The sequence below is a fragment of the Hyperolius riggenbachi genome, chromosome 4 (assembly GCF_040937935.1).
Source record: "Hyperolius riggenbachi isolate aHypRig1 chromosome 4, aHypRig1.pri, whole genome shotgun sequence".
NCBI classification, from domain to species: Eukaryota; Metazoa; Chordata; class Amphibia; order Anura; family Hyperoliidae; genus Hyperolius; species Hyperolius riggenbachi.
In genome coordinates, this window is record NC_090649.1 from 87,752,539 (window position 1) to 87,779,878 (window position 27,340).

General features: G+C 44.8%; 1 protein-coding gene across 2 annotated transcripts in view; it reads left to right on the forward strand.

Moving 5' to 3' along the window:
• NBAS (NBAS subunit of NRZ tethering complex) overlaps positions 1-27,340 on the forward strand; it is a 916,216-nt gene that overhangs the window by 638,094 nt on the left and 250,782 nt on the right. For both annotated transcript variants that reach the window (XM_068280281.1, XM_068280282.1), the window contains exon 45: positions 20,036-20,248. In XM_068280281.1, coding sequence (XP_068136382.1) covers positions 20,036-20,248 — 213 coding nt within the window. The remainder of the gene's footprint in view (positions 1-20,035; positions 20,249-27,340) is intronic.

The following is a 27,340-nucleotide window of genomic DNA, read 5'->3' on the forward strand; positions in this document are numbered from 1 at the left end:
GTCTATATTCTGACCCTGCATTGCCAGGATTCCAATATAATCACAAATGTCTGCTGTAATGAATCTTATCTTAGCCTGGCTCTATTTTCGTATATTGCCGAGGAGATGGAAGCTAGAAAAGAAGCCTTATCTCCCCTTCTTTCCCTCTCACATTACTGCTCCTTGCTGATTGGCTGAGGGCTGTTCAGTGTGACAGGAGGCAGAGAGAGGAAATTGAAGATAAATCACCTCACCCTCTGCAGTAGCTGCTTAAATCCAATCTATGTAAGGTGGCCATACATTAGAAGATTATAGGCAGATTCGGCCAAGAGACAAATTTATCTCTAATCGAATCTGAGTAGAGATAAATTTGTCTCTTGTCGAATCTGCCCATACACTACAGGCCGATTCCCGTCCGATATCAGCATCAAATCATCAGGGAATCGGCTGAGCCCGCCGCGTCCGCCTGTCCCCTGCCCTCAAAATGTATAAATGCATGTAATGTGTGTGCATGTATACATTACCTGTCCTGTAGGAGCTTACGCGGGGTGTCCGTCTATCTCGCCGGGTAACAGCCGCATGCACGCTAGCGGCGCATAGCGTCAGACGCTATGCGCCGCCAGCGTATGTGCGGAACTCGGCGAGATGGACGAAAAACCGCGTCGAGGCTGACACTGACAGGTAATGTATAAATGCACACACACTACATACATTTATACATTGCGGCGGTGGTTTCGTTGTCTCGTCGCTCGTTCGCAAATCGACCGCCGTATACCCGACCAACCAACTTCAGCCCGACATCTTCCGGCATGTGCGATCGACCGTACGGCCAATTTCTGTCTCGAAATCGGTCGCTTTGTCGGTCGGGCATATACTTGGCAGCACCAATTTTCATCCAATTTGATTATAATAATTGAATTGGATGGTCGATTGGTTGGTTGGTGGCCACCTTTACAAAGCAAACTAGATATGGCCGTGTAGTTCTGCATATACCATTTCAGACAGAGGATAAAAAAAAAAAGAGTAAGGGCTCGTTTCCACTATTGCGGTGCGGAATCGCCTGTATTCCACCGCTGATGAAATCGCATGCAGGTGCGGTTTTTTACGTGTTATTTTACGCGATTACGCATGCGATTTCGCATAGGTTAGGCTATATGCGTTTTTAACCTTGTCACTGCCTGTGTTAATTTACTTTGGTTCCTATGCGGAATCGCACGCGTAATCGCGTAAAAAAAAGCATGCGATTTCCCTATTAAATACATTGCCTGCGATTCGCATGCATTCCACTCGCAGGCGAATTCTGCGGCTCTTTTGTGCGTTTTCTCACCGCTGAAAAAAACGCACCTCAACAACGCTACAGTGGAAACAGGCCCATCCACTTGCATTACATGTGCGAATCCGCATGCGTTGGATGCATGCGGATTCGCGATAGTGGAAACGAGCCCTTAGATAGGAAATGACATCAGGATCGGCTTCAGTCAGAGGCAGTATATAGGGAAAAGGCCTGGAACTGGTCTCTCTTTAGTTACTACATAAAATTCACTGAAATCAAAACGTGGACAGTACAATACACATGTTATGTAAGTAGAACAAGTCTTTATCTACTTCTATAGGTTTTTTTCTCCCTGGTATAGTATGGCTGACCCTTGTGCTTTAAATAGTTCAGAATTGGATATAGCCCGCATCTCACCCTGGGCCTAGTTAGCCTCATGGATCTTGTGATGTTGTGAAAGAAGCATTAACGGTGGAAGAGCCATTCCTCAGACCTCATAATACTGTCACTTATATGGTTTTCCTGAGGAGGATTAATAAAATAAAATGAGGCAGATCTAATGATTTTCAGCTGAAGCCAGGGCCTGTCATCAGAATTATTCATTCCTAAATTAGAGCCTGTGTGAACCGTGTTGATGGAGGATGATCTGATGAGACTAGCACAAAGCTGATGAGATTACCATAATTATCATCACACTGGTAGCTGCATGAACTTGTTGTCTAAATGTTGTGACATATCCAAACCATTCTTGATAATCACATCTGTTCCATACTGTATGTATTCTTCAAAATGTCTCGGGCACTCGTTATTCTACAAACCGTTGCCCAATGTCATCAGCAGGGCACTATTACAGCGACTTTGCATTTCAACAACAACCGTGAATGTCATTTCCAGCTATAAGTAACTATTCTTCAATATACAGATGTTTGATTGATATTCATTATACATGTAGTCCCCGGTTAACGAGGAAGACTGTGGGTTTGTTCTTAACCTGAATCTGTTATTAAGTCGGAACACCGCTTTCTCTGTCCCCTGTGCCTCCTCTGTGCCCCCCTGTGCCTCCAGTGTCCCCCTCTGTGTCACCTGTGCCCTCTGTACCTGCTTATACAGGTTTAAAAGACATTTTTTCTTTGCATTTTTTATTGATTTTTATCAAAAAATTACAAAAAGTCCCATTTGAAAAAAAAAAAAGTGACTTGTTCCAACAGAATACATGACATTCATATCAGTGGGTCATTCATAAATTGGGCGTTCGTAAGTCAGGGACTACCTATATCAATATTGCTAAATTAACATGCTTTAAAATATCAAGTGACATAACTAGAAATCGTGAGACCTTATAGCCCTCTAACCAATTGTGTAAAGTTTCATAATTATACTCCATAAACTCTGGGAGGAGTAGCATATAGAAAATTGCTAAATTTTCATTGGGCCTTTGTAGCTCCACCCACTTTGTGGTGCTACCCAAAAATACATATTTCAATTCGAGCTGACACCAACAATTTGTGGTACAAGTTTGGGTAGTGTAGCTTAAAAACTGTACGAGCGGTGGCGATTTGAAAATTTTCCCTGTCAAAGTCAATACGAAAAAAGAAGTCCTCCAGGGTCTGCTGCAGGGGCGCGGACGGTGGGATTGCTTACTAAAGCACAAGCAACCTACTTCGCTATAAGACAAATACGTGTGGAAAGTTTGGCGCTTCTACTCCTAAAATTGAAGGAACGTAAGGAGCAAAGGAAAAAACAAGAACAATATGTTGGCTTCTTCAAAGCCAACATAATAAGAACGAGCTGCACTTGAAGAACATTATGTTGGCTTCTTCAAAGCCAACATAATAATATAAAGGGTCACATTTTTATCAAAGTAGTATTATTACTTGCACATGAAAAGTCCACTTGTTTACATACAGTAAAACCTGCAGCCCAGACAAATGTTAAAAGAAACCCGATGTGAGAGACATATGGAGCCTGCCATATTTATTTCCTTTTAAACAATTCCAGTTGCCTGGCTGTCCTGTTGATCTTTCTGATTTGTTGTGTCTGAATCACACACCTGAAACAAGCATGTGGCTAATCTTGTCAGAAACCTCTGCATGCTTGTTCAGGGTATATTGCTGAATGCATTGGCGCAAGTTCACAATGCTCATTTGTATTGCAGAATAATTCTGCTTGTCAACTCACCGCCCGTACAATGCTATGGGCCTGTTCACAGTTCTGTGCTGTAATGGATCACATTTTTCTATCTCGCAGCATGCAAGCTTTGTATACAGACTTTGTCCAGTGTCCATTGCAGTTCACACTCATTATAACCCATACATTATGCAACTGACCACTGTCAATCCAGCCTTAGAGGCAGAGGATTAGCAGGACAGCCAGGCAATGTGCATTAATTAAAAGAAAATAAATATGGCAGCCTCCATGGCTATGGCCATTGCAAACTTGTTCAGAGATGGAGCAAATAGTAAAAATTTACTCCAAAGATGCAGCAAAAAAAGAAAAAAATGCATATAAACAACAAAGCAAGAAGCTACCTCAAGGATTCCCCTTTAAATTCACATTAAGCAGTAAAGCACACTGATGCTGGAATAACACGGTGCAGACAGGGCATCAGCATAAGAGGCAGACAGTACTCCAGGTTCAGATTTGTAATGTGAAAACATATGGCATGGCTTTAGGCGGTTGAAGTCGATGCATAGTGCATGCTCTTTGATGATAAACTTTCATCTTTTATATTACAGTCGAATCTCTTTATAGTAAACTCCAAGGGACCAGGCTAAGCAGTTTACTATATCAGAATGAGTCATACATTTTACATAAATACAGGCGGACAATTAGGACCTGTGGACTGAGTTTACTTTAGCCCGAGCTATAATAGTTTACTATAACTAAATTCTTCTGTATCTGATAAAATGTCTTTACAGTTACATAGTTATTTGGGTTGACATACGTCCATTGAGTTCAACCAGAAAATAAAGTACAATACAGCCCGCTCCCAGAGCTGGGACAAGGTCCTCCAGCACCCAAGGCTGAGACACCAAAGTGCGCCCCTCCATCCCTCCCACCCCAGCCGTCACACACTGATTGCTATTAGAATAAAAGGCGCCCCCGGCCCCCAACACCTTAATCTCTAGTTATCTGGCTTGCAGTCACTGCCATGTATCCCCTTTTCTTATTTCTCTCTGCTTCAAACACATTAGGGGAATGACAGCTGAGTGAGTTGTGCTCCCCTTCCAACACTGCACCCTGAGGCTAGAGCCTCTCTTGCCTCTGCCTCAACCCATCCCTGCCCGATCCCTCACATATCCCTGTTGATCCAGAGGAAGGTGAAAAACCCTTACAAGGCATGGTCCAATTAGCCCTAAAAGGGAAAAAAATCCTTCCTGACTCCAGATAATAATCAGATAAAATCCCTGGATCAACACCGCTGGGAATTACCTAGTAATTATAGCCATGGATGTCGTTCAACGCATGGAAAGCATCTAAGCCCCCTTTAAACGCAGATATAGAATTTGCTATAACTACTTGCTGTGGCAATGCATTTCACATATTAAACATGCTTACTGTAAAGAACCCTTTCCTAAATAAATCTCTTCACTCTTTAGTGATGAATGCTGTAACTGAGAGAACCAGAAAACATGCAAGAACTTTTAGTATTGCTTGTGAGTTTTATTAGTTATGGTCATCTGTACTGAATGATTTATTTTAGCTATATGTAGAGTAGAGGAGGGAGGAGGTCAGAGAAACGGTGAACAGAGTCTTGGAGTGTGGTGGAGAGGAAGTTAGCATCAACTAACTGCTACATCAGGGAATTTGGGAAACATTTTTTGCAAAAAATGCTACTTAAAAAAAAATGTGTATGCATTACGTTTCTAATTAGTCCATTAAATACCTTAAAGTGAACCTCCAGACTAAATATCTACTCAGCAGCACTGAAAAGGCTTGGTGATTCTTTAACAGTTTCACAGTATCAAAACTTTGTTTTTCTTGCCCAAGTCTCATTTTTAGCTGCATAGAAGCTAAGTTCCACCCCATCAAAAAATCTGCCCGGACATTTTTTCCCCTGATGCTGTGCAAAGCATGATGGGATTTCTGATGTTGTTCTCGTTGCCTAGTGCGTGCAGCTGGGAGGGGTGATCAGGACATAGGACAGATGGAACTGTGTCTCCTGCTCCCTGTCACCTCCTTTCCACCAAAAATATGGCTGCCCCCACGAAATCACATACATTTGCCTGTGTTTTTAAAACAGGGTGGGTAAGATATTATATTACCTATCTATTTTAATTAACATAACTAATGTAACTTAATGACAGTATGTTTGTTTAGGCTGAAGTTCCTCTTTAACCACTTCCCGACCGCCGTATGTACAATTGGCGGCCGGGAAGTGCACCCCGCAAGGACCGCCGTATTGACAATTGGCGGCGGTCCTTGTAGGGGCATGGGCGGAGCGATCGCGTCATCAGTGACGCGATCCTCCGCCTCCGCCTGGCGCCGCTCACCCGCCGCAACATCCCGCCGGCCATACGGAAGCGCCGGCGGGATGTTAACCCTGCGATCGCCGCATACAAAGTGTATAATACACTTTGTAATGTTTACAAAGTGTATTATACAGGCTGCCTCCTGCCCTGGTGGTCCCAGTGTCCGAGGGACCACCAGGGCAGGCTGCAGCCACCCTAGTCTGCACCAAGCACACTGATTTTCCCCCCCCCCCTGCCCCAGATCGCCCACAGCACCCATCAGACCCCCCCCTGCCCACCCCCCAGACCCCTGTTTGCACCCAATCACCCCCCTAATCACCCATCAATCACTCCCTGTCACTATCTGTCAACGCTATTTTTTTTTTTATCCCCCACCCTGCTCCCTGCCCCCTCCTGATCACCCCCCACCCCTCAGATTCTCCCCAGACCCCCCCCCCAGACCACCCCCCCTGTTTACTGTATGCATCTATCCCCCTGATCACCTGTCAATCACCTGTCAATCACCTGTCAATCACCCATCAATCACCCGTCAATCACCCCCTGTCACTGCCACCCATCAGCCAGCCCCTAACCTGCCCCTTGCGGGCAATCTGATCACCCCCCCACACCAATAGATCGCCCGCAGATCCGACATCAGATCACCTCCCAAATCCATTGTTTACATCTATTCTCTCCTCTAAACACACACTAATTACCCATCAATCACCCATCAATCACCCCCTATCACCACCTGTCACTTTTACCTATCAGATCAGACCCTAATCTGCCCCTTGCGGGCACCCAATCACCCGCCCACACGCTCAGATTGCCCTCTGACCCCCCCTTATCAATTCACCAGTGCATTAATTACATCTGTTCTTCCCTGTAATAACCCACTGATCACCTGTCAATCACCTGCCAATCACCTATCACCCATCAATCACCCCCTGTCACTGCCACCCATCAATCAGCCCCTAACCTGCCCCTTGCGGGCAATCTGATCACCCACCCACACCATTAGATCGCCCGCAAACCCGCCGTCAGATTACCTCCCAAATGTATTGTTTACATCTGTTATCTTCTCTAAACACCCACTAATTACCCATCAATCACCCATCAATCACCCCCTATCACCACCTGTCACTGTTACCTATCAGATCAGACCCTAATCTGCCCCTTGCGGGCACCCAATCACCCGCCCACACGCTCAGATTGCCCTCAGACCCCCCCCCTTATCAATTCGCCAGTGCATTAATTACATCTGTCCTTCCCTGTAATAACCCACTGACCACCTGTCAATCACCTGCCAATCACCTATCACCCATCAATCACCCCGTCACTGCCACCCAACAATCAGCCCCTAACCTGCCCCTTGCGGGCAATCTGATCACCCACCCACACCAATAGATCGCCCGCAGATCCGACATCAGATCACCACCCAAGCGCAGCGTTTACATCTATTCTCTCCTCTAAACACCCACTAATTACCCATCAATCACCCCCTATCACCACCTGTCACTGTTACCCATCAGATCAGACCCTAATCTGCCCCTTGCGGGCACCCAATCGCCCGCCTACACGCTCAGATTGCCCTCAGACCCCCCCTTATCAATTCGCCAGTGCAATATTTACATCTGTTCTCCCCTGTAATAACCCACTGATTACCTGTCAATCACCTATCAATCACCCATCAATCACCCCCTGTCACTGCCACCCATCAATCACCCCCTGTCACTTCCACCCATCAATCACCCGCTGTCACTGCCACCCATCAATCAGCCCCTAACCTGCCCCTTGCGGGCAAACTGATCACCCACCCACACCAATAGATCGCCCGCAGATCCGACATCAGATCACCACCCAAGCGCAGTGTTTCCATCTATTCTCTACCCTAAACACCCACTAATTACCCATCAATCACCCCCTGTCACTGCTACCTATCAGATTAGACCCCTATCTGCCCCTAGGGCACTCAATCACCCGCCCACACCCTCAGAATGCCCTCAGACCCCAGCCCTGATCACCTCGCCAGTGCATTGCTTGCATCTATTCCCCCCTCTAATCACACCTTGAGACACCCATCAATCACCTCCTGTCACCCCCTAGCACACCTACCCATCAGATCAGGCCCCAATTTGCCCCGTGTGGGCTCCTGATCACTCGGCCAATCCCTCAGATCCCCCTCAGACCCCCTTCCGATCACCTCCCCAGTGCATTGATTGCATCTATTTTCCCCTCTAACCACCCCCTGAGACACCCATCAATCACCTCCTGTCACCCCCCTAGCACTCCTATCCATCAGATCAGGCCCAATACAACCTGTCATCTAAAAGGCCACCCTGCTTATGACCGGTTCCACAAAATTCGCCCCCTCATAGACCACCTGTCATCAAAATTTGCAGATGCTTATACCCCTGAACAGTCATTTTGAGACATTTGGTTTCCAGACTACTCACGGTTTTGGGCCTGTAAAATGCCAGGGCGGTATAGGAACCCCACAAGTGACCCTATTTTAGAAAAAAAGACACCCCAAGGTATTCTGTTAGGTGTATGACGAGTTCATAGAAGATTTTATTTTTGTCAAAAGTTAGCGGAAATTAATTTTTATTGGTTTTTTTTCACAAAGTGTCATTTTTCACTAACTTGTGACAAAAAATAAAATCTTCTATGAACTCGCCATACACCTAACGGAATACCTTGGGGTGTCTTCTTTCTAAAATGGGGTCACTTGTGGGGTTCCTATACTGCCCTGGCATTTTAGGGGCCCTAAACCGCGAGGAGTAGTCTAGAAAACAAATGCTTAAAAATGACCTGTGAATAGGACGTTGGGCCCCTTAGCGCACCTAGGCTGCAAAAAATTGTCACACATGTGGTACCGCTGTACTCAGGAAAAGTAGTATAATGTGTTTTGGGGTGTATTTTTACACATACCCATGCTGGATGGGAGAAATTTCTATGTAAATGGACAATTGTGTGTAAAAAAATCAAACAATTGTCATTTACAGAGATATTTCTCCCACTTAGCATGGGTATGTGTAAAAATACACCCCAAAACGCATTATACTACTTCTCCTGAGTACGGCGGTACCACATGTGTGACACTTTTTTACACCCTAAGTACGCTAAGGGGCCCAAAGTCCAATGAGTACCTTTAGGATTTCACAGGTCATTTTGCGACATTTGGTTTCAAGACTACTCCTCACGGTTTAGGGCCCCTAAAATGCCAGGGCAGTATAGGAACCCCACAAATGACCCCATTCTAGAAAGAAGACACCCAAAGGTATTCCGTACAGAGTATGGTGAGTTCATAGAAGATTTTATTTTTTGTCACAAGTTAGCGGAAAATGACACTTTGTGAAAAAAAACTATTAAAATCAATTTCCGCTAACTTGTGACAAAAAAATAAAAACTTCTATGAACTCACCATACTCCTAACGGAATACCTTGGGGTGTCTTCTTTCTAAAATGGGGTCATTAGTGGGGTTCCTATACTGCCCTGGCATTTTAGGGGCCCTAAACCGTGAGGAGTAGTCTTGAAACAAAAATGACCTGTGAAATCCTAAAGGTACTCATTGCACTTTGGGCCCCTTAGTGCAGTTAGGGTGCAAAAAAGTGCCACACATGTGGTATCGCCGTACTCGGGAGAAGTAGTATAATGTGTTTTGGGGTGTATTTTTACACATACCCATGCTGGGTGGGAGAAATACCTCTGTAAATGACAATCTTTTGATTTTTTTACACACAATTGTCCATTTACAGAGGTATTTCTCCCACCCAGCATGGGTATGTGTAAAAATACACCCCAAAACACATTGTACTACTTCTCCTGAGTACGGCGATACCACATGTGTGGCACTTTTTTGCACCCTAACTGCGCTAAAGGGCCCAAAGTCCAATGAGTACCTTTAGAATTTCACAGGTCATTTTGAGAAATTTCGTTTCAAGACTACTCCTCACGGTTTAGGGCCCCTAAAATGCCAGGGCAGTATAGGAACCCCACAAATGACCCCATTTTAGAAAGAAGACACCCCAAGGTATTCCGTTAGGAGTATGGTGAGTTCATAGAAGATTTTATTTTTTGTCAAAAGTTAGTGGAAAATGACACTTTGTGAAAAAACACAATTAAAATCAATTTCCGCTAACTTTTGACAAAAAAATAAAATCTTCTATGAACTCACTATACTCCTAACGGAATACCTTGGGGTGTCTTCTTTCTAAAATGGGGTCATTTGTGGGGTTCCTATACTGCCCTGGCATTTTAGGGGCCCTAAACCGTGAGGAGTAGTCTTGAAACGAAATTTCTCAAAATGACCTGTGAAATTCTAAAGGTACTCATTGGACTTTGGGCCCTTTAGCGCAGTTAGGGTGCAAAAAAGTGCCACACATGTGGTATCGCCGTACTCAGGAGAAGTAGTATAATGTGTTTTGTGGTGTATTTTTACACATACCCATGCTGAGTGGGAGAAAGATCTCTGTAAATGGACAATTGTGTGTAAAAAAAATTAACAAATTGTCATTTACAGAGATATTTCTCCCACCCAGCATGGGTATGTGTAAAAATACACCCCAAAACACATTATACTACTTCTCCTGAGTACGGCAATACCACATGTGTGGCACTTTTTTGCACCCTAACTGCGCTAAGGGGTCCAAAGTCCAATGAGCACCTTCAGGCTTTACAGGGGTGCTTACAATTTAGCACCCCCCAAAATGTCAGGACAGTAAACACACCCCACAAATGACCCCATTTTGGAAAGTAGACACTTCAAGGTATTCAGAGAGGAGCATGGTGAGTCCGTGGCAGATTTCATTTTTTTTTGTCGCAAGTTAGAAGAAATGGAAACTTTTTTTTTTTTTTTTTTTTTTTTCACAAAGTGTCATTTTCCGCTTACTTGTGACAAAAAATAATATCTTTTATGAACTCACTATGCCTCTCAGTGAATACTTTGGGATGTCTTCTTTCCAAAATGGGGTCATTTGGGGGGTATTTATACTATCCTGGAATTCTAGCCCCTCATGAAACATGACAGAGGGTCAGAAAAGTCAGAGATGCTTGAAAATGGGAAAATTCACTTTTTGCACCATAGTTTGTAAACGCTATAACTTTTACCCAAACCAATAAATATACACTGAATGGGGTTTTTTTAATCAAAAACATGTTTGTCCACATTTTTCGCGCTGCATGTATACAGAAATTTTACTTTATTTGAAAACTGTCAGCACAGAAAGTTAAAAAAATCATTTTTTTGCCAAAATTCATGTCTTTTTTGCTGAATATAATAAAAAGTAAAAATCGCAGGAGCAATCAAATAGCACTAAAAGAAAGCTTTATTAGTGACAAGAAAAGGAGCCAAAATTCATTTAGGTGGTAGGTTGTATGAGCGAGCAATAAACCGTGAAAGCTGCAGTGGTCTGAATGGAAAAAAAGTGGCCGGTCCTTAAGGGGTAGAAAGCCCTAGGTCCTCAAGTGGTTAATGTTTTGGGAACTGGGGCTTTAAAGGGACAAATAAACCAGGAGTAAAAAAAAAAAAAAAAAAACAGTTTTACTTACCTGGGGCTTCTACCAGCCCCCTGCAGCCGTCCCGTGCCCTTGCAGTCATTCACAGAGCCTCCGGTCTCCCGCCGTCAGCTAGTTTCGTTTTCGCTGACAGGGAGTCGGCGGGCTTTCTGAGCCTGCACAGGCCTGGCCACGCCTATCCTTCTTCATGTTCCTGTCCTCACTAGCATCCTGCACAGGCGCAAGACGCTATTGCGGACGGGAACGCAAAGAAAAATACGCATGCCAAGGCTTGTCAGGGCCTGTCAGCGAAAACAAAACTAGCTGGCGGCGGGGAACCGGAGGCTCTGTGAGTGACTGCGAGGGCACAGGACGGCTGGAGGGGGCTGGTAGAAGCCCCAGGAAAGGAAAACTGATTTTTTTTATTCCTGGCTTAAGTGTCCCTTTAAGTAAGACTTTGTTTAATTGTCTTAATGTCTGGAGCTGCAAGGGCTGCTGTCTTTGTAATATGGCACCCAGAATAATTGATGTGTCCTCTGTACTGTAAGGACATTGGGAATCCTTGAGACTCATGCAGTGTCAGCGCGCACCAATCACTGCTGACAGCTGTGCCATGCTGATGAGGGCTGTCTACTCACAGCTTCTTTTGTTTAAAGTGGACCTGAACCTCTTGCACAGGACAGAAGGAAAACGTAGAGAAATGCAGCCTGTGTGTATTTAGAGCGTTTAGCCTGTCTAATTTCCCCTCATCTGTGACTAATCTTCCTCCGCTTCCTTATTTGCTCGGTAGAAGCCCTGTTAGCTTGGCCTGTCACTGCGTACTGCGCATGCGTGGCTCGGTCGCGTGCCCCACCACTCTACAGTGCTGGGAGGGTACTGCACAGGCGCAAAATGCTCCCAGCTGCGAGAGCAAGACGGTGGTGCACGTGTGGGAGAACTGCACCTACTCCGACTGGACCCGACTTGCCAAGTCAATGGGGCTTCTACCGAGCAAACGAGGAGGTGGAGAAGGACAGCGTGGGATAGATCGGTGCAGAGGGGGCTGGAAAAGGCCCAGATAGGTATAAAACTTTTATTTGCTTACCTCTCAGGTACACTTTCCTCTTGTGGCAAGGGTTCCTACTCTACCTATACCAGTCCCCTGAAAACCTTGGTCCCTAACCAGGATGAGCAGTATCCTCACTCCCCTTCCTTGAGGATACGGAAAAAAACACATACCCACTTTAAAGTGGACCTGAACTCTTGCACAGGACAGAAGGAAAACAATGAAATGCACCCTGTATGTATTTAAAGACTTTAGCCTGTCTTAATCCCTCTAATCTGTGACTAACCATAACTGTAATTTGATCTCTCATCTGTGTCAGCTGGCCAGCTCGGCAGAGCTGCTAATTTGTAAACACAGGATGTTAACCCTATGTCTGCTTTCATAAAAGCAGGAAGTAGACACACTGCAGATTTATTGCAGGATTTGTATCAGCTGTAACAAAAAACGTTTTTCTTTAATGGTTATTATGCTGTTGCCTATCTTTTGGAGCTGAGTTCAGGTAGGCTTTAAACAAATATACTGTGTGTATGTATCTATCTATCTATCTATCTATCTATCTATATATATATATATATATATATATATATATAATATATTAGAATATGTGAATGGCTGATACTGTGTTTTTAGTTTCATTATGCCCTTGGAAAAGAGGAAAAGAGTAGATATAGGTTCAACACTTTTGCCCCCCCTCCTTCCAGCCCTTCCATTCTCATTGGGACCACAATTGGCTATGGTTGAGGTAGCATCATGTTAAATGTATACTCTCAGAGGTGAGTACAAGGAGGTAGTTATGGAAATGCACTTTGAGAATAGTTGGGGGGGGGAGCAGCTATGGTTTAAAATAAAATATCGGCTAGAATATAGTTTTCAATGGCCTGAATCTGCAAGGGCATCCCAGACTTTTTTTCTATATTATTGCCACATTTAAAATAAAGAGAAGATCTTCCTGAGAACCTCTGCTGCAAGTCAGATACTTACCTATGGAGAGGGAAGCCTCTGAATCTCATAGAGCCTTTCCTGTCCTCTGATTCCAGTGCTGCCCCCAATTCAAATTTGCTGGCTTCGGCAAAGGGGCGGCTCTGTAATGCATATGCGCTGTTTAGATCCACCTGTCAAAGGGAGAACTGGGAGACACGAGTGCTTCGGAAGCCTCCCAAGATCCCTTAACCGCTTCAGGACCACAGGCTCCTCCCCCCACCCCCTCCACCCCCAGTGACCAGGCTATTTTTTTACAATTCAGTGCTCTGCAGCTTTTATTTATTTGTATTTCCCCCCTCCCTCCCCCCGCCAGCCAATCAGGGCGATACTCTCTCATGGGCATCAGCCACTGCTGTCCCCAGTACAGCACTGTACAATGTAATAGACGGCGGTTTCGCCGTCTAACAGTCTGCTGGCGGCAATCGGTGCTGGTAGACTGATGACGGAGCAGAGCTCCGTTACTCAAGCAGGGATGCACTCACATCAGCACGAGATCCCTGCTAATCTCCGCCCACCGCTCTTGACACCTTTTGGCGTTATGCGGTCCTGGGGCTGCCACCTTCCTTTAGCTTGCACTAAAGTTTTTAGTGTTCACTGACAGATTTAGGAGAAATGTGATATATAAATAAATGAATAAAATTTCTGCTGCTTTCCATCTTTACTGTTTTTCTGTGATGGCAAAAGTGACATCTCTTCTGACCCCCCCCCCCCCTTTTTTTTTTTACCTAGCTCAGTGTTAATTTTCTCTCCTTACCATCATGGCTTACTGTCTCTCACACACCAAAACCACCTAGACAACAGGCTTTCAACACTATGTAAACTGTTAAAAAGGAGAGTGAGAAAGAATTTAATTACCTTCTGGTCATAGTGTACTTATCTTATCTGAATGGGAAGCGTTCTGTTATTGGTATACTGAGACAAGTTTGTTAAAATAGCTAAAAAAGAATCCCCTCAATCCTGCTGGCACTGCATAGTTCCTGCAATTAGGTAACAGCATCCACACCAGGTAAAAATAAAAAAAAATTGGGTACAATCAGGGACTTGTTTAAGAAAAAAAAAGGGTTTCCATATATTTTGGGGGCACTATTTTTTGAAAATTTTGGGGGGATGTTATAACTAGAAATGGCCCGAACCTCCGATCTTAGGATCGCGAACCTACCGCGAAAGTTCGCGCAAACCGAACTTTCGCGGTAGGTTCGCGATCCTAAGATCGGAGGTTATAACGCCATAGACTTCAATGAGGAGGCGAACTTGCAAAATTAGAAAAAATTATGCTGGCCAGAAAAGTAATAGAAAAGATGTTTCAAAGCATCAAACACCTGGAGGGAGACATGGTTGACTGGGATACACGTCAAAAGTCCCGGATAAAAAATTGGTTTTCACACAAAGCAGTGTTTTAAGGGCAGAAATCCCATTCAATGCTATATTGCAGGCCTACACAACTATATGTGTATACATCAGTCAAGGGGTATAATCCTCCCTCCGGAGGAGGATCTTGTCTTCCAGGGATTTGTAGGATGTCAAAAGCACGCTTACATACCTTGGCCAGGAATCGAACCCAGGTCAACTGCTTGGAGGGCAGCTATGCTCACCACTATACTACCAACACTACAGGCTGAAGCCAGCCTAGCTGGCCTGGGAAGGATGAAAAGCTAGGTGGCCATGCAACCATTCCTGCTAACCTAAAGCTTACTTGTGTCTTACAACACATTGGCTTAAGACTTTACCAAATCCAATGCTCCAATATGGGGAAGCTTCTCTGTTTGCTGTTTTTTTTTTTTTTTTTTTTAAGTGTGGTGTCACGGTTCAGTCATCTCTTCAACTACAAGAAAGGCCCAGGAGTAGTCTTAGCTACCGTAATATCTATGTTAAGACAGGGCCCTTATTACACTTTCTCTTACAGGGCTATGGAAACGGTTTTACCCATGCGATAAAGCGAGGTGCAAAAATGAAATCATGCCTAACAGAGGATGGTTTTGATCCATCAACCTCTGGGTTATGGGCCCAGCACACTTCCGCTGCACTACTCTGCAGTCTGCTTACAATTGTATACAATCTTCAAGTTTAAGAAGGGTACATTAGTTCATTTCACAAAACACAAAAGGCAAGGGCGTCCCTGGGAGGGCTTGAACAACCAACCTTTCGGTTAACAGCCAAATGCAATAACCAGTTATGCCACAAGGACTGTGTGTATGTTGTGGCTGCTAAATGGCTATCTGGGATTTTCTTCGGACAACTGTTGAACACAAAATGCAAGGCCATCCCTGATGGCCTTGAACCACCAACCTTTCGGTTAACAGCCAAATGCACTAACCAATTGTGCCACGAGGACTGTGTGTATTTTGTTGCTGCTAAATGGCTATCTGGGGTTTTCTTCCTTGCTTTACCACATGGGCCAATCAGCGACCATAGCCTCTTAAGAGAAAGTATCATTAGGGCCTTGCTGTAACTTAGATTGTAGTGTAACTATTTCAACTAATGTACCCTTCTTAAATTTGAAGATTGTATACAAATGTAAGCAGACTGCAGATTGGCGCAGCAGAAGTGTGCTGGGCCGATAACCCAGAGGTTGATGGATCAAAACCATCCTCTGTTAGGCATGATTTCATTTTTGCACCTTGCTTTATCGCATGGGCAAAACAGTTTCCATAGCCCTGTAAGAGAAAGTGTAATAAGGGCCCTGCCGTAACAGATATTACGGTAGCTAAGACTACTCCTGGGCGTCTCTTGTATTTGAAGAGATGACTGAACCGTGACACCACACAAAAAAAACCGCAAACAGAGAAGCTTCCCCATATTGGAGCATTGGATTTGGTAGAGTCTTAAGCCAATGTGTTGTAAGACACAAGTAAGCTTTAGGTTAGCAGGAATGGTTGCATGGCCACCTAGCTTTTCATCCTTCCCAGGCCAGCTAGGCTGGCTTCAGCCTGTAGTGTCGGTAGTATAGTGGTGAGCACAGCTGCCCTCCAAGCAGTTGACCTGGGTTCGATTCCTGGCCAAGGTATGTAAGCGTACTTTTGACATCCTACAAATCCCTGGAAGACAAGATCCTCCGGAGGAGGAGGAGGGAGAGAGGGAGAAAGGGAGAAGCTGTTGTGGGGTGCTATATAAGGAATAACAAGGAGCAAGCTAACAAGCCTACAACAGCCTAAGGCCTCTTGCACACTGCAAGCAATTCAGATTCAGATTCCGCTTTTTAATCTGTTTTTACTTCCGATTCAGATTCAGATTTGCAGTTTGCTCCTTGCACACTGCAAATCTGAATCTGAATCGGAGGCAAAAACTGATTAAAAAGCGGAATCTGAATCGGAATCACTTGCAGTGTGCAAGAGGCCTAACTAAGCTTTCCCTAGCAGAGTCTGTCAGCAGCTGTCCCTTAACTAATTACTGTAGGCAGACGAGTGAGTAAAACAGCCGGAGAAGCTTGCCTTTTATAAGAGGGGGTGGGGCTCCAGGAGAGAGTGTAGTCTGGCTACAATGTGCCTGCTGACTGTGATGTAGAGGATCAAAGTTGATCCTAATGGAGCATTATGGAGGCGAACCGAACTTCCGCAAAAGTTCGCCTTCGCTGGCGAATGCGAACCACCTAAAGTTCGCCTGGAACCATTCGCGGGCGAACCGTTCAGGCCATCTCTAGGTGTAACCCCCCTTTAAATTGCCCGAAGGGTAACACCATACATCTCGGTTCAATATATTAATATTGTAAGCCAAAGAACAGTATTGATCAACTGCAAATAATTTTCATTAACTGTTCTTTTTCAATGCACTTCTAACAGGAGATTTTCACTGAGACCAGCCAGGAGTGATCAGACACACTTGTCACCATATGTTGTTCTTCCGAAACTGCCAACGTCACACGAGTGTTGAAACTCCAGCAATCAATCGCTGCTAAATTATTACTAGTAATGGTCTGCTGCAAATGCTTTTCTATAGGAAGTAATAGCCAGCAGTAAATCTCCCTGTTAATAAAGATTTGAAGCTGAATCACCTGGCATCTCTCACTCCCTACAGAGTAGAATCTGCCGCAGAAAAGTGCTGCGAATAAGCGCTTTAAAGCATTGATTTATTGCTACCATTTTATTGCTTATGTGACATGGGCCAAATTCTATGTGAACACTCCTCAGCTGCTTGGAGATAACTGAATGATCCCTATGTCATTAGGCAACATTTTTAACATTTTTAGGCAAGTTACGGTAGATTCTGGTGTATAAGACGACCCCCCAACTTTTCCACTTAAAATATAGAGTTTAGGATATACTCGCCGTATAAGACTACCCCTCTTAAAGCACACCAAATAAAAATGAAAAAACATCATATACTGGTGCTATGTATGAACAGATACTGGTGCTGTACTGTATGCGATACCCAGTATATAACAGTATATAGGCGATTGACTAGTTAGATTGCTCAACTCTCCCTAAGTCAACTGGGCAGCTCTCCTTGTCTACCTTTTTATCAGAGCGGCATGGAAGAATAGATCGTGCTGTGTCCATAAAACACGCCTCTTTCACCCTTCTGGCCCACCCTTGTATCCTATTTACCTCCTTCTCTGCCTCTCAGATCTCGCACATGTGTGCCTGCACCGCTTCACTACAGTCATCAGCAGTGAGATCTGAGAGTCGGTAACTGGATAGGGCGTATCACCCAGCATCAATGACACCCGGCGTATAAGATGACCCCTGATTTTTCAGAAGATTTTCGAGGGTTAAAAAGTAGTCTTATACGCCAGAATGTACTGTACTACTCATTCTTAAAAAAAGTCTTTAAAGTGAATGTATAAAAAAATGAGCTGGGGGTCTCCAAATTGTGCACTTTAGAGATCTCATTCAGTCACTACAGACTCACAGGCTAGTGATATTGGTACACAACAATATTTTGAGGTGCTTTAGAACTGTGTATGTTCTGTATTTACACCCATTTTTTCCCTATAAAATGCCTATAAAATAAAATATTATTGGAGACAAATATTACCATAAGAAAGCCTATATTGTTCTGAATAAAACAATATGTATATCACTTTGATGGCATAAGTAATACATAGGTTAAGTTATTGCTGTATCAAAAGCAACACAGGTGAAATGCTAAAATTGTCAGGAATCTTAAGGGTTAAAAACCCAGGAATGCACAGTGGTCAACAGTGTACACAAGTACTATTTACCACTGTTGAGGGAAGCCCTGTGATGTCGGTGGCTGGAGAGTGTAGTGGTTAAAGGGACTCCGAGCAGTGCAGAAACTATGGAAAGATGCATATCATTTTAAAGCTCTCTTTCTCCTCTTTCCAATGACATATAAATCGCCGCCCTACGCCTTTTAGAAAATAAAGAAAACTAAAAGGCGTAGAGCGACGATTTAGGTGTCGCCAGAAAGAGGAGAAAGAGAGCTTTAAAATGATATGCATCTTTCCATAGTTACTTGTATTACACAGGCCGACACTTTCCCCAGTGTCAGCAGCTCCATTCAGCAGAAAAAGTCGGCCTGTGTAATACAATGTAACTATGGAAAGATGGATATCATTTTAAAGCTCTCTTTCTCCTCTTTCTGGTGACACCTAAATCGTTGCCCTACGCCTTTTAGTTTTCTTTATTTTCGCGATTGAAATCGCGGCCGCGGCAATTTCAATCGTGAAAATAGTGAAAACTAAAAGGCGTAGGGCGGCGGTTTATGAATCATTGGAAAGAGGAAAAAGAGAGCTTTAAAATGATATGCATCTTTCCATAGTTTCTGCATTGCTCGGAGTCCCTTTAAGGGCTCTGCCTCCAACACAGGAGACCTGGGTTTGAATCCCGGCTCTTCTTGTTCAGTAAGCCTGCACCTACTCAGTAAGGAGTCCTTGGGTAATACTCCCTAACATTGCTACTGCAGCTCAAGCGCTTTGAGTCAGCAAGGAGAAAATTGCAATATAAATGTTACTGTATTTTTCTTGTCTTGTCAATTAGCACACTTGTCCTTTAACTAATTTCGGACCGCAAGTCTCTGGCCCCTTAAGGACCAAAGCCTTTTTTTCATGCGGCCATTCAGTGATCACTCAGTGATTGGCTCACAGTGATCATCTGGTATGGAGCCAATGAAACAGGCTCTTTACCCATTGGAGGAAGTTTATATGTCACATGACAGCCAAGTATATGGCCGCAGCAAGCAGGGACTGGGTCGAGAATCTACGCCCCTTCAGAGATTGAGAGCTACTGATGCAGCATAGATTCTTACTTTCACGGCCAGTTAAAAAAAACTCATTGGTAAATGAATACTATTTATGAGCACCACTATTTCATTGTCATACTAGCAGTGACCTATCTGGAAGGTGGTGTTACACTTTTTTAGAGTGATTATTAAATGGACTTAGAATCTTACATTTATCCAGGTTTGTGGTCTGACAGCTGGCCATTCTACTTTCTGTAGCCCCTGCAGGCTGCATTTGTTTTTTAGTAATGAGGTAAGCCCGAAATACTTGGAAAAGGAAGCCTGGTTTCTCTGCGAGGCGTTTGTTCTCCATCCGCTGCATGAAAGTCATCCATTCTGTGATCTCAAGCTGTCAAAACGAGCGTGTTGGGGAAACCGACAAGCCTAAGCTCTTCACACGTCAGTTCTCCTCTCTAAATATTTAGCATCTGCGGTGCTCATAATATTTGATTAATACCCCACTTTCATGAAGGCTGTTTTGTGTCACACTGTTGAAAGTTGATGTGTCGTTAGACGCTCTTAAAATATTCATTGTGAGAGTGAAGAAGACAAAGCAGTTTTATCGCTCTTGTTCCAAACCAAGTGTAACTGTGGAGTAAAGCTGTTTTGCATGTGTTTTTATTTACGTCTAGCTGACAGTAGAAGCTCGGACGGAGATGACGAAGAAGATGATTGCCACCGTGAAGCAGTTTGCAGAAAAACAAAGAAAGAAAAACGCAGGAGAACCTGCTATAACAGAGTCTTCTGCCACCTATGATGAAGCGTTAAATCATCTCCGGCAATCTCTAGCCCATCTAGAAACACTCAGCCAGCCCTTCATTGACCATTTGAGAGGTTTAGACCAGGTAAGATGGACTTTCCTTAGTGAGAGATCTCACCATCCAACCATATTTTGGGAAAGCAATGTTCTGTAAACATCAGACAGTGTGATAGTTAGAAAATACTTAGGTAAGGTAATGGTTGTTGAAAAGCGGCCAGTGGTGGAGTTTATAAGACCATATAAAGTGTATGTCTTAGTACAAAAATGCCTTCATTTAAAGGAATACAGTAAGGGGGTCGGGGGAAAATGAGTTGAACTTACCCGGGGCTTCTAATGGTCCCCCGCAGACATCATGTGCCCATGCAGCCACTCACCGATGCTCTGGCCCCGCCTCCGGTTCACTTCTGGAATTTCAGACTTTAAAGTCTGAAAACCACTGCGCCTGCATTGCCGTGTTTTCGCTCCCGCTGATGTCACCAGGAGTGTACTGTGCAGGCAATGACCATACTGGGCCCGCGCAGAACACTCCTGGTGACATCATCGGGAGCGAGGACACGGCAACGCAGGCGCAGTGGTTTTCAAACTTTAAAGTCTGAAATTCCAGAAGTGAACCAGAGGAGCATAGGTGAGCGGCTGCGCGGGCACAAGATGTCTGCGGGGAACCATTAGAAGCCCTGGGTGTGTTCAGCTCATTTTCCCCCGACCCCCCCTACAGTATCCCTTTAAAGGGAGTCTGAAGCCAAAAAAAAAGATACCGTATAAGATGACCCCCCCCCCCCCCCCCCCAAGACGACCCCCCCAACCTTTCCATTTAAAATATAGAGTTTGGGATATACTCACCGTATAAGACCACCCCTCTTCCAACGCACACCAAATAAAAATAAAACTGGTGCTAAGTATGAATGGATACTGGTGCTGTACTGTATGTGGTACCCAGTATATAACAGTATATATAGGCGATTGACTGGTTGGATTGGTCAACTCTCCCTAAGTGGATTGGTCAGCTCTTTTTGTCTACCTGTTTATCAGAGCGGTATGGAAGAATAGATCGCGCTGTGCCCATAAAACACGCCTCTTTCATCCTTCTGGCCCACCCTTGTGTCCTATTTACCTCCTTCTCTGCCTCTCAGATCTCGCACATGTGCGCCTGCACCGCTTCACTACAGTCCTCAGCAGCGAGATCTGAGAGGCGGTGACAGGAGAGAGCGTATCACCCGGCATCAATGACACCCGGCGTATAAGACGACCCCTGACTTTTCAGAAGAGTTTCAAAGGTTAAAAAGTAGGCTTATAGGCCAGACTATACAGTACTTACCTAAGAAGAGTGAAGGCTCCAGGTCCTGTAGAGCCTTCCCGCTCTTCTCACGGTCCCCACGTTCCTGCGCTGGCTCCCCCGTTAGCAGTCTCCGACCCATAGGCTTTAGTTATTCATTTGAAACACTGTGTAGTGACCATGGCCAATGAAGCTAAACCATTGTGTGCCTTAACTGAAAACAATAAACACATATGCGCTACTTTTTTTTCCTTTTTACAGTACAGTACAGTTTTTTGCTGTGAGATCTGTGCCACTTAGTATTTTGTCTCATATTTTGCAATAGATTAGGTATTTAAACGTCTCTATTCTTTCCATCATTTTTTCTTTGTAAAAAAGAGAGGAGCGCTCTGAGATTTCCAGCAATGATAGGTCAATTAACACTAGGAAAGGTCTCACCTAGTATTAGTGTGGCCGGTACAGCGTACTCAGCCGCGATTCGCATGCGTCCCTCTTAGGCAGCCGGGGTCCGGGCTCTCCGTGGCAGCAAGGCAGAGACAGGGCGGAGGCGACGTCACCAGCTCCAGACCTCCTTGCTATGGTAGCGAGGACGTCTGTTCAAACACACGCTGGAAGGCGTGGTGGGCAGCGTCCAATTGTCCGTGAATGGTGAAAATAGAGGCAGGGGAATAGACTGGCCACAGTATTACAATATGGCACAAAATACATATGGGACTATAAAATAAAGGTTTATTAAAATGACAACGCGTTTCCCGGAGGAACATCCTCCGCTTTCTCAAGTCTTACATTTACAATTGACAAGCACAATCCTTTATACAGCATACATCCTACATGATAGCCAATCAGCTTAGCCTGGGAAATGACCTCAAGGGATTCTAATGATCCTAATAGATCCGAAACTACCTTAGTACCCTTAGTAGAAAGGAAAGGAAAGTCTGTTAGTTACTATGCATGCACTAAGATAGTAAGGCAGGTAATCAGTCACCCAGTGCATAGTGGAGGAAATCTAGCAAGGACCAGAAGTAAAACATAAAAGTTCCCACTGCAGTTTGAACTCCCACATTCTCCAAAGTATAACGTGACAATACAGAGCCATCAAAAATCCCTAATAAGGACTCATGGGTTCGAACTAGGACCCAAAGGGACAATTATCAATTTATAACATACATACACACATCAAAGTGCGCATGTACAGTTAACCTATATGAACATACATATGAGTCTGGGGGCCCGATTCACAAAAGAGCGCCCACCCCCAGCGCGGCCGTCCCCGCGCGAATCCCCGGCGTCCCTACGCGAATCTCCGCGCCCGCGCGCAACCAGATGCCCCGCGCGAAACAGCCACCGCGCGCAAACGCGAACCCCCGCGCGAAAACGGCAACGATCCCGCACGAAGATCCGCGCCCGCGCGCGAACACGACAACGCCCAACCGCGCGAAAACGCCCAACCGCGCGTGAACGCGGAAACGGCCGCGCCACAAGCCAGCAACCCCCTGCGAATCAAGCCCTATGTCTCACAGTCCCCACCTAGCGTGGGGACTGCGAGGCAGATATACCATTCTTTGTCACACTCCAATACTATTGCAAAGTGGGTTGTAGGTGGCTCATCTCCTCAAGGCACTTATTCAGACCCCCCGGCTCCAATGTCCCCAATTTCAAGATCCAAAAGGACTCCCGTCTACAAAGCATGCGATATCTCTCATACTTATTGGAATGATGCACTTGTTCTATTATGGTGGCCCTCAGAACGTCAAAGTTCCTATTGTGCACTAAATTACAATGGTTAGACACCCCATGTTTTGGCTCCCCCTTGGTAACATTAAATCTGTGTTTATTAAGTCTGGTTTGGAATTTTTGGGTAGTGCGGCCTACATAGGCCAGGTTGCAGGGGCATGTTAGTAAGTATATTACATATGCACTTTGGCAGTCTACGCGACTTTTAATCGGATATTGTATTGAACCATTGGTTTGGAAGGTAACTGCACCATCGTTAATAGTTTTGCAACTGAGACACCGTGTGGACTTACATGAATAACACCCCAACTTCGCCTGATTCTCATTGTGGACTGGATTCCTGTTCATTGGCAATCTACTTGGCGCTACATAGCCCCTGATGGTCTTACCCCTCCTGAAGACCAATTGGGGTCTCGGGGGGAGGCTTTGTTTAAGTACTGGATCACTCAGTAGAACTGGCCAATATTTTTCAAAAATATGTTTACATTCTCCAGCCTGTCCAGAAAAATCGACAATAATGGGCAGACGATTGGTGATTGGATTCGCTGTTTCTAGATTCTTTCCCTTCCTAGAATCTTTGGGCAATAAACAATCGTGTTGTGAGAGGGCAAAGGCCCTCTCCTGGGCAGACTCTACCAAGGGAAGGGGATAATGTTTTTCCAAAAATCTTGATTTCAATACTTTAGATTGACGATTTAAATCATCATCATTGGTGCAGTTTCGGCGCAATCGTTTAAATTGGCCGAATGGCACATTTTTTTAGCCACGGCTTGTGGTGGGCACTATGGTAATCAAGATACCCATTTCTATCGGTGGGTTTAAAATAATTCACTGTGCTAATGTTGGCAGTATCAGAATCGACTCTAATCTCTAGGTCCAAAAAATGTATCTTATGGGGGTTGGTCTCCATAGTAAAGGATAGACCCAATTGGTTGTCATTCAGGTATTCCACGTATCTCATTAATTCCTCCTCTGAACCCTCCCATACACATAGAATATAGTCTATGAAACGGCGATGTAGGACGAGGCCCGCCCGGAACGGGTTGTCAGTGGACCACACGAGTTGGTCCTCCAACCAACCCATATATAGGTTTGCAAAGGCCGGAGCGAACCTCGTCCCCATCGCCGTTCCTCGCAACTGTAAATAGAAACAATCCAGGTAGGTAAAGTAGTTAGTCTTCAATATAAACTCGATAGAATCAAGTATGAATTGTTTTTGGGCGTCCGGCATAAGCGGATCGCCCTCCAATTAGTAACCAATGGCCCTGAGGCCCAAATCATGTGGTATATTAGTATATAGTGCACAGACGTCAAGGGTCACCCATCTGTGTAGGGGAATGGACCATTGTAGTTCTTTCAGTACCTGTATGGTATGGGTCGTGTCCTTTAAATAAGCAGGTAGCTGGCAGACGAACTTCTGGAGGTGGAGATCGATATAGTGGGAAAGACCACTCGTAATCGAGTCCACCCCCACGACAATCGGTCTGCCAGGGGGATTTTTGGTGCATTTATGCACCTTTGGTAGGTGGTAGAAAAAAGGGATTTTGGGAGCCTCGATGTTAAGATAATTATATTCGTCGATCTTTATTACACCATTGGAAAGGGCCTGGCCAATAAGCTCTCTATATTTTTTAAGAAAGTCAGCCGTGGGGTCGTAGGTAAGCTTCTTATAATATAGGGGATCCCCCAGTAGTCTAAGGGCCTCTTCCACGTATGTATCCCTGTCCTGAACCACCACCCCACCCCCCTTATCTGTCTCCCTGATGACAATAGTGTCATTCTCCCTCAGTGATTTCAAGGCCTTCCTTTCAGACCTAGTGAGATTGGATCGGTGAACCGATTTGTTAAGACAATTTTAGTATATCATTAGTAACCAGTTGGCAAAAGGTTTCTACTTGAGGACCTTTGTATTGAGTAGGATTGAATTTAGACTTGCCCTTTAATTTAGTTGGAATAGAATTGAATAGTAGCGAGTCTGCAAATTCATCAAAACCAGTGGAAAGGGGATCACTCAGATCCACTGTACCCACTATCTCCACAGTACTAACCTCTACATCACTAGAAGTTTTCTTATTTTTCTTAAGGGCAAAGTACCTTTGTAAGGACAGCTTGCGGATGTATGCATGTACATCAGTAAGGATTTGAAATGTATTCACCTTATCACTAGGACAGAAGGACAGTCCTTTATTTAAAATGGATACCTCACTAGAGGATAAGATATAGGAGGATAGATTAAAAATGGGAACTACAGGATTAGGGTCGATGGGGACATTTACGATTGGTGTCGTTTTTCTCCGGGCTCCAGTCCCTCTTCTACCCCTTCTGTGAGATCTAGATCTGACAGAGATCTTTTGAGTCTCTCTTTCCTGAAGAACTCCGTGATTCGTGGATATGTGGGGACAGGGAGCCGACTCCTGGATATTCGTTGTGGAATCGGAACCCTGTCCCCCCCTAAAAAAATCTTACAGGGAGAATCACCAGACGGGGATCTATATCTGGGGGGTCTAGTGGTAGTATTCTCCATCTTGTCTACGTCACTATCACCCTCAGGTGCACTTTTAGCAGGTTCAGCATATACCTGGGCCTCAACAATCAATTGAGTAATATTGGTCAAAGGACTATTAATGGGCAGTATGGTAAGGGTCTGAGCCTCACTTACCAATTGCAATGCACTGACCAGTGGACTACAAGGGGCGATAGTGGGTAGGTCTGTATAAGAATTTTCCAGCGACATTTCAAGGCTGTCATCCGCTGCCATTGCCAACAGTGATGCGGCGGCCTCGGACGAGAGTCCATCCGTATTTAGCTGCATAGTCTCGGTTATAGTGGGCACAGATATGGGGATAGGGCTATTCCTAGGTGTACCAAACTTTGGTTTGGCCGCCATGGGTGGCTTGGTTGTTTTTTTGGAGTTGTAGAAAACCCTTGTACCATTATTCTGAATAATTCCTGTCTGGGTTAGTCCTTTAGAGATATTGACTCTTTCTCTGTAGTTCAAATATTTTGCCTTTTTCACAGGGGGTTTGGGGAATAATCTCTCATAACGTCCATAGGGGGCAGAGCATATTCCAGGGAGAGAGGATGCACGGTTAGCTCCATGGACATTGTCAGCTCTTATTGGCCCGTTTTGATGATAGCTGGGTTGTACTCCCATTTGAGCACCATATCTGGGTGCTGTAGGGATCGACATAAGGGAGGGCAGTTTTGTTGGCCCTATGTTATCACAGTCCTGAGGGGGGTGTATTGGTACTCTGCCAGACCGTTCTAACGTGTGCTCTTTCCCAGGCACTTTCCATGCTCTGTACTGTCCCCTAACATAGTCCGCCTGATCCCTGGGGGAAGTTTGCCAGGGATCAGGCGGACTATGTTAGGGGACAGTACAGAGCATGGAAAGTGCCTGGGAAAGAGCACACGTTAGAACGGTCTGGCAGAGTACCAATACACCCCCCTCAGGACTGTGATAACATAGGGCCAACAAAACTGCCCTCCCTTATGTCGATCCCTACAGCACCCAGATATGGTGCTCAAATGGGAGTACAACCCAGCTATCATCAAAACGGGCCAATGAGAGCTGACAATGTCCATGGAGCTAACCGTGCATCCTCTCTCCCTGGAATATGCTCTGCCCCCTATGGACGTTATGAGAGATTATTCCCCAAACCCCCTGTGAAAAAGGCAAAATATTTGAACTACAGAGAAAGAGTCAATATCTCTAAAGGACTAACCCAGACAGGAATTATTCAGAATAATGGTACAAGGGTTTTCTACAACTCCAAAAAAACAACCAAGCCACCCATGGCGGCCAAACCAAAGTTTGGTACACCTAGGAATAGCCCTATCCCCATATCTGTGCCCACTATAACCGAGACTATGCAGCTAAATACGGATGGACTCTCGTCCGAGGCCGCCGCATCACTGTTGGCAATGGCAGCGGATGACAGCCTTGAAATGTCGCTGGAAAATTCTTATACAGACCTACCCACTATCGCCCCTTGTAGTCCACTGGTCAGTGCATTGCAATTGGTAAGTGAGGCTCAGACCCTTACCATACTGCCCATTAATAGTCCCTTGACCAATATTACTCAATTGATTGTTGAGGCCCAGGTATATGCTGAACCTGCTAAAAGTGCACCTGAGGGTGATAGTGACGTAGACAAGATGGAGAATACT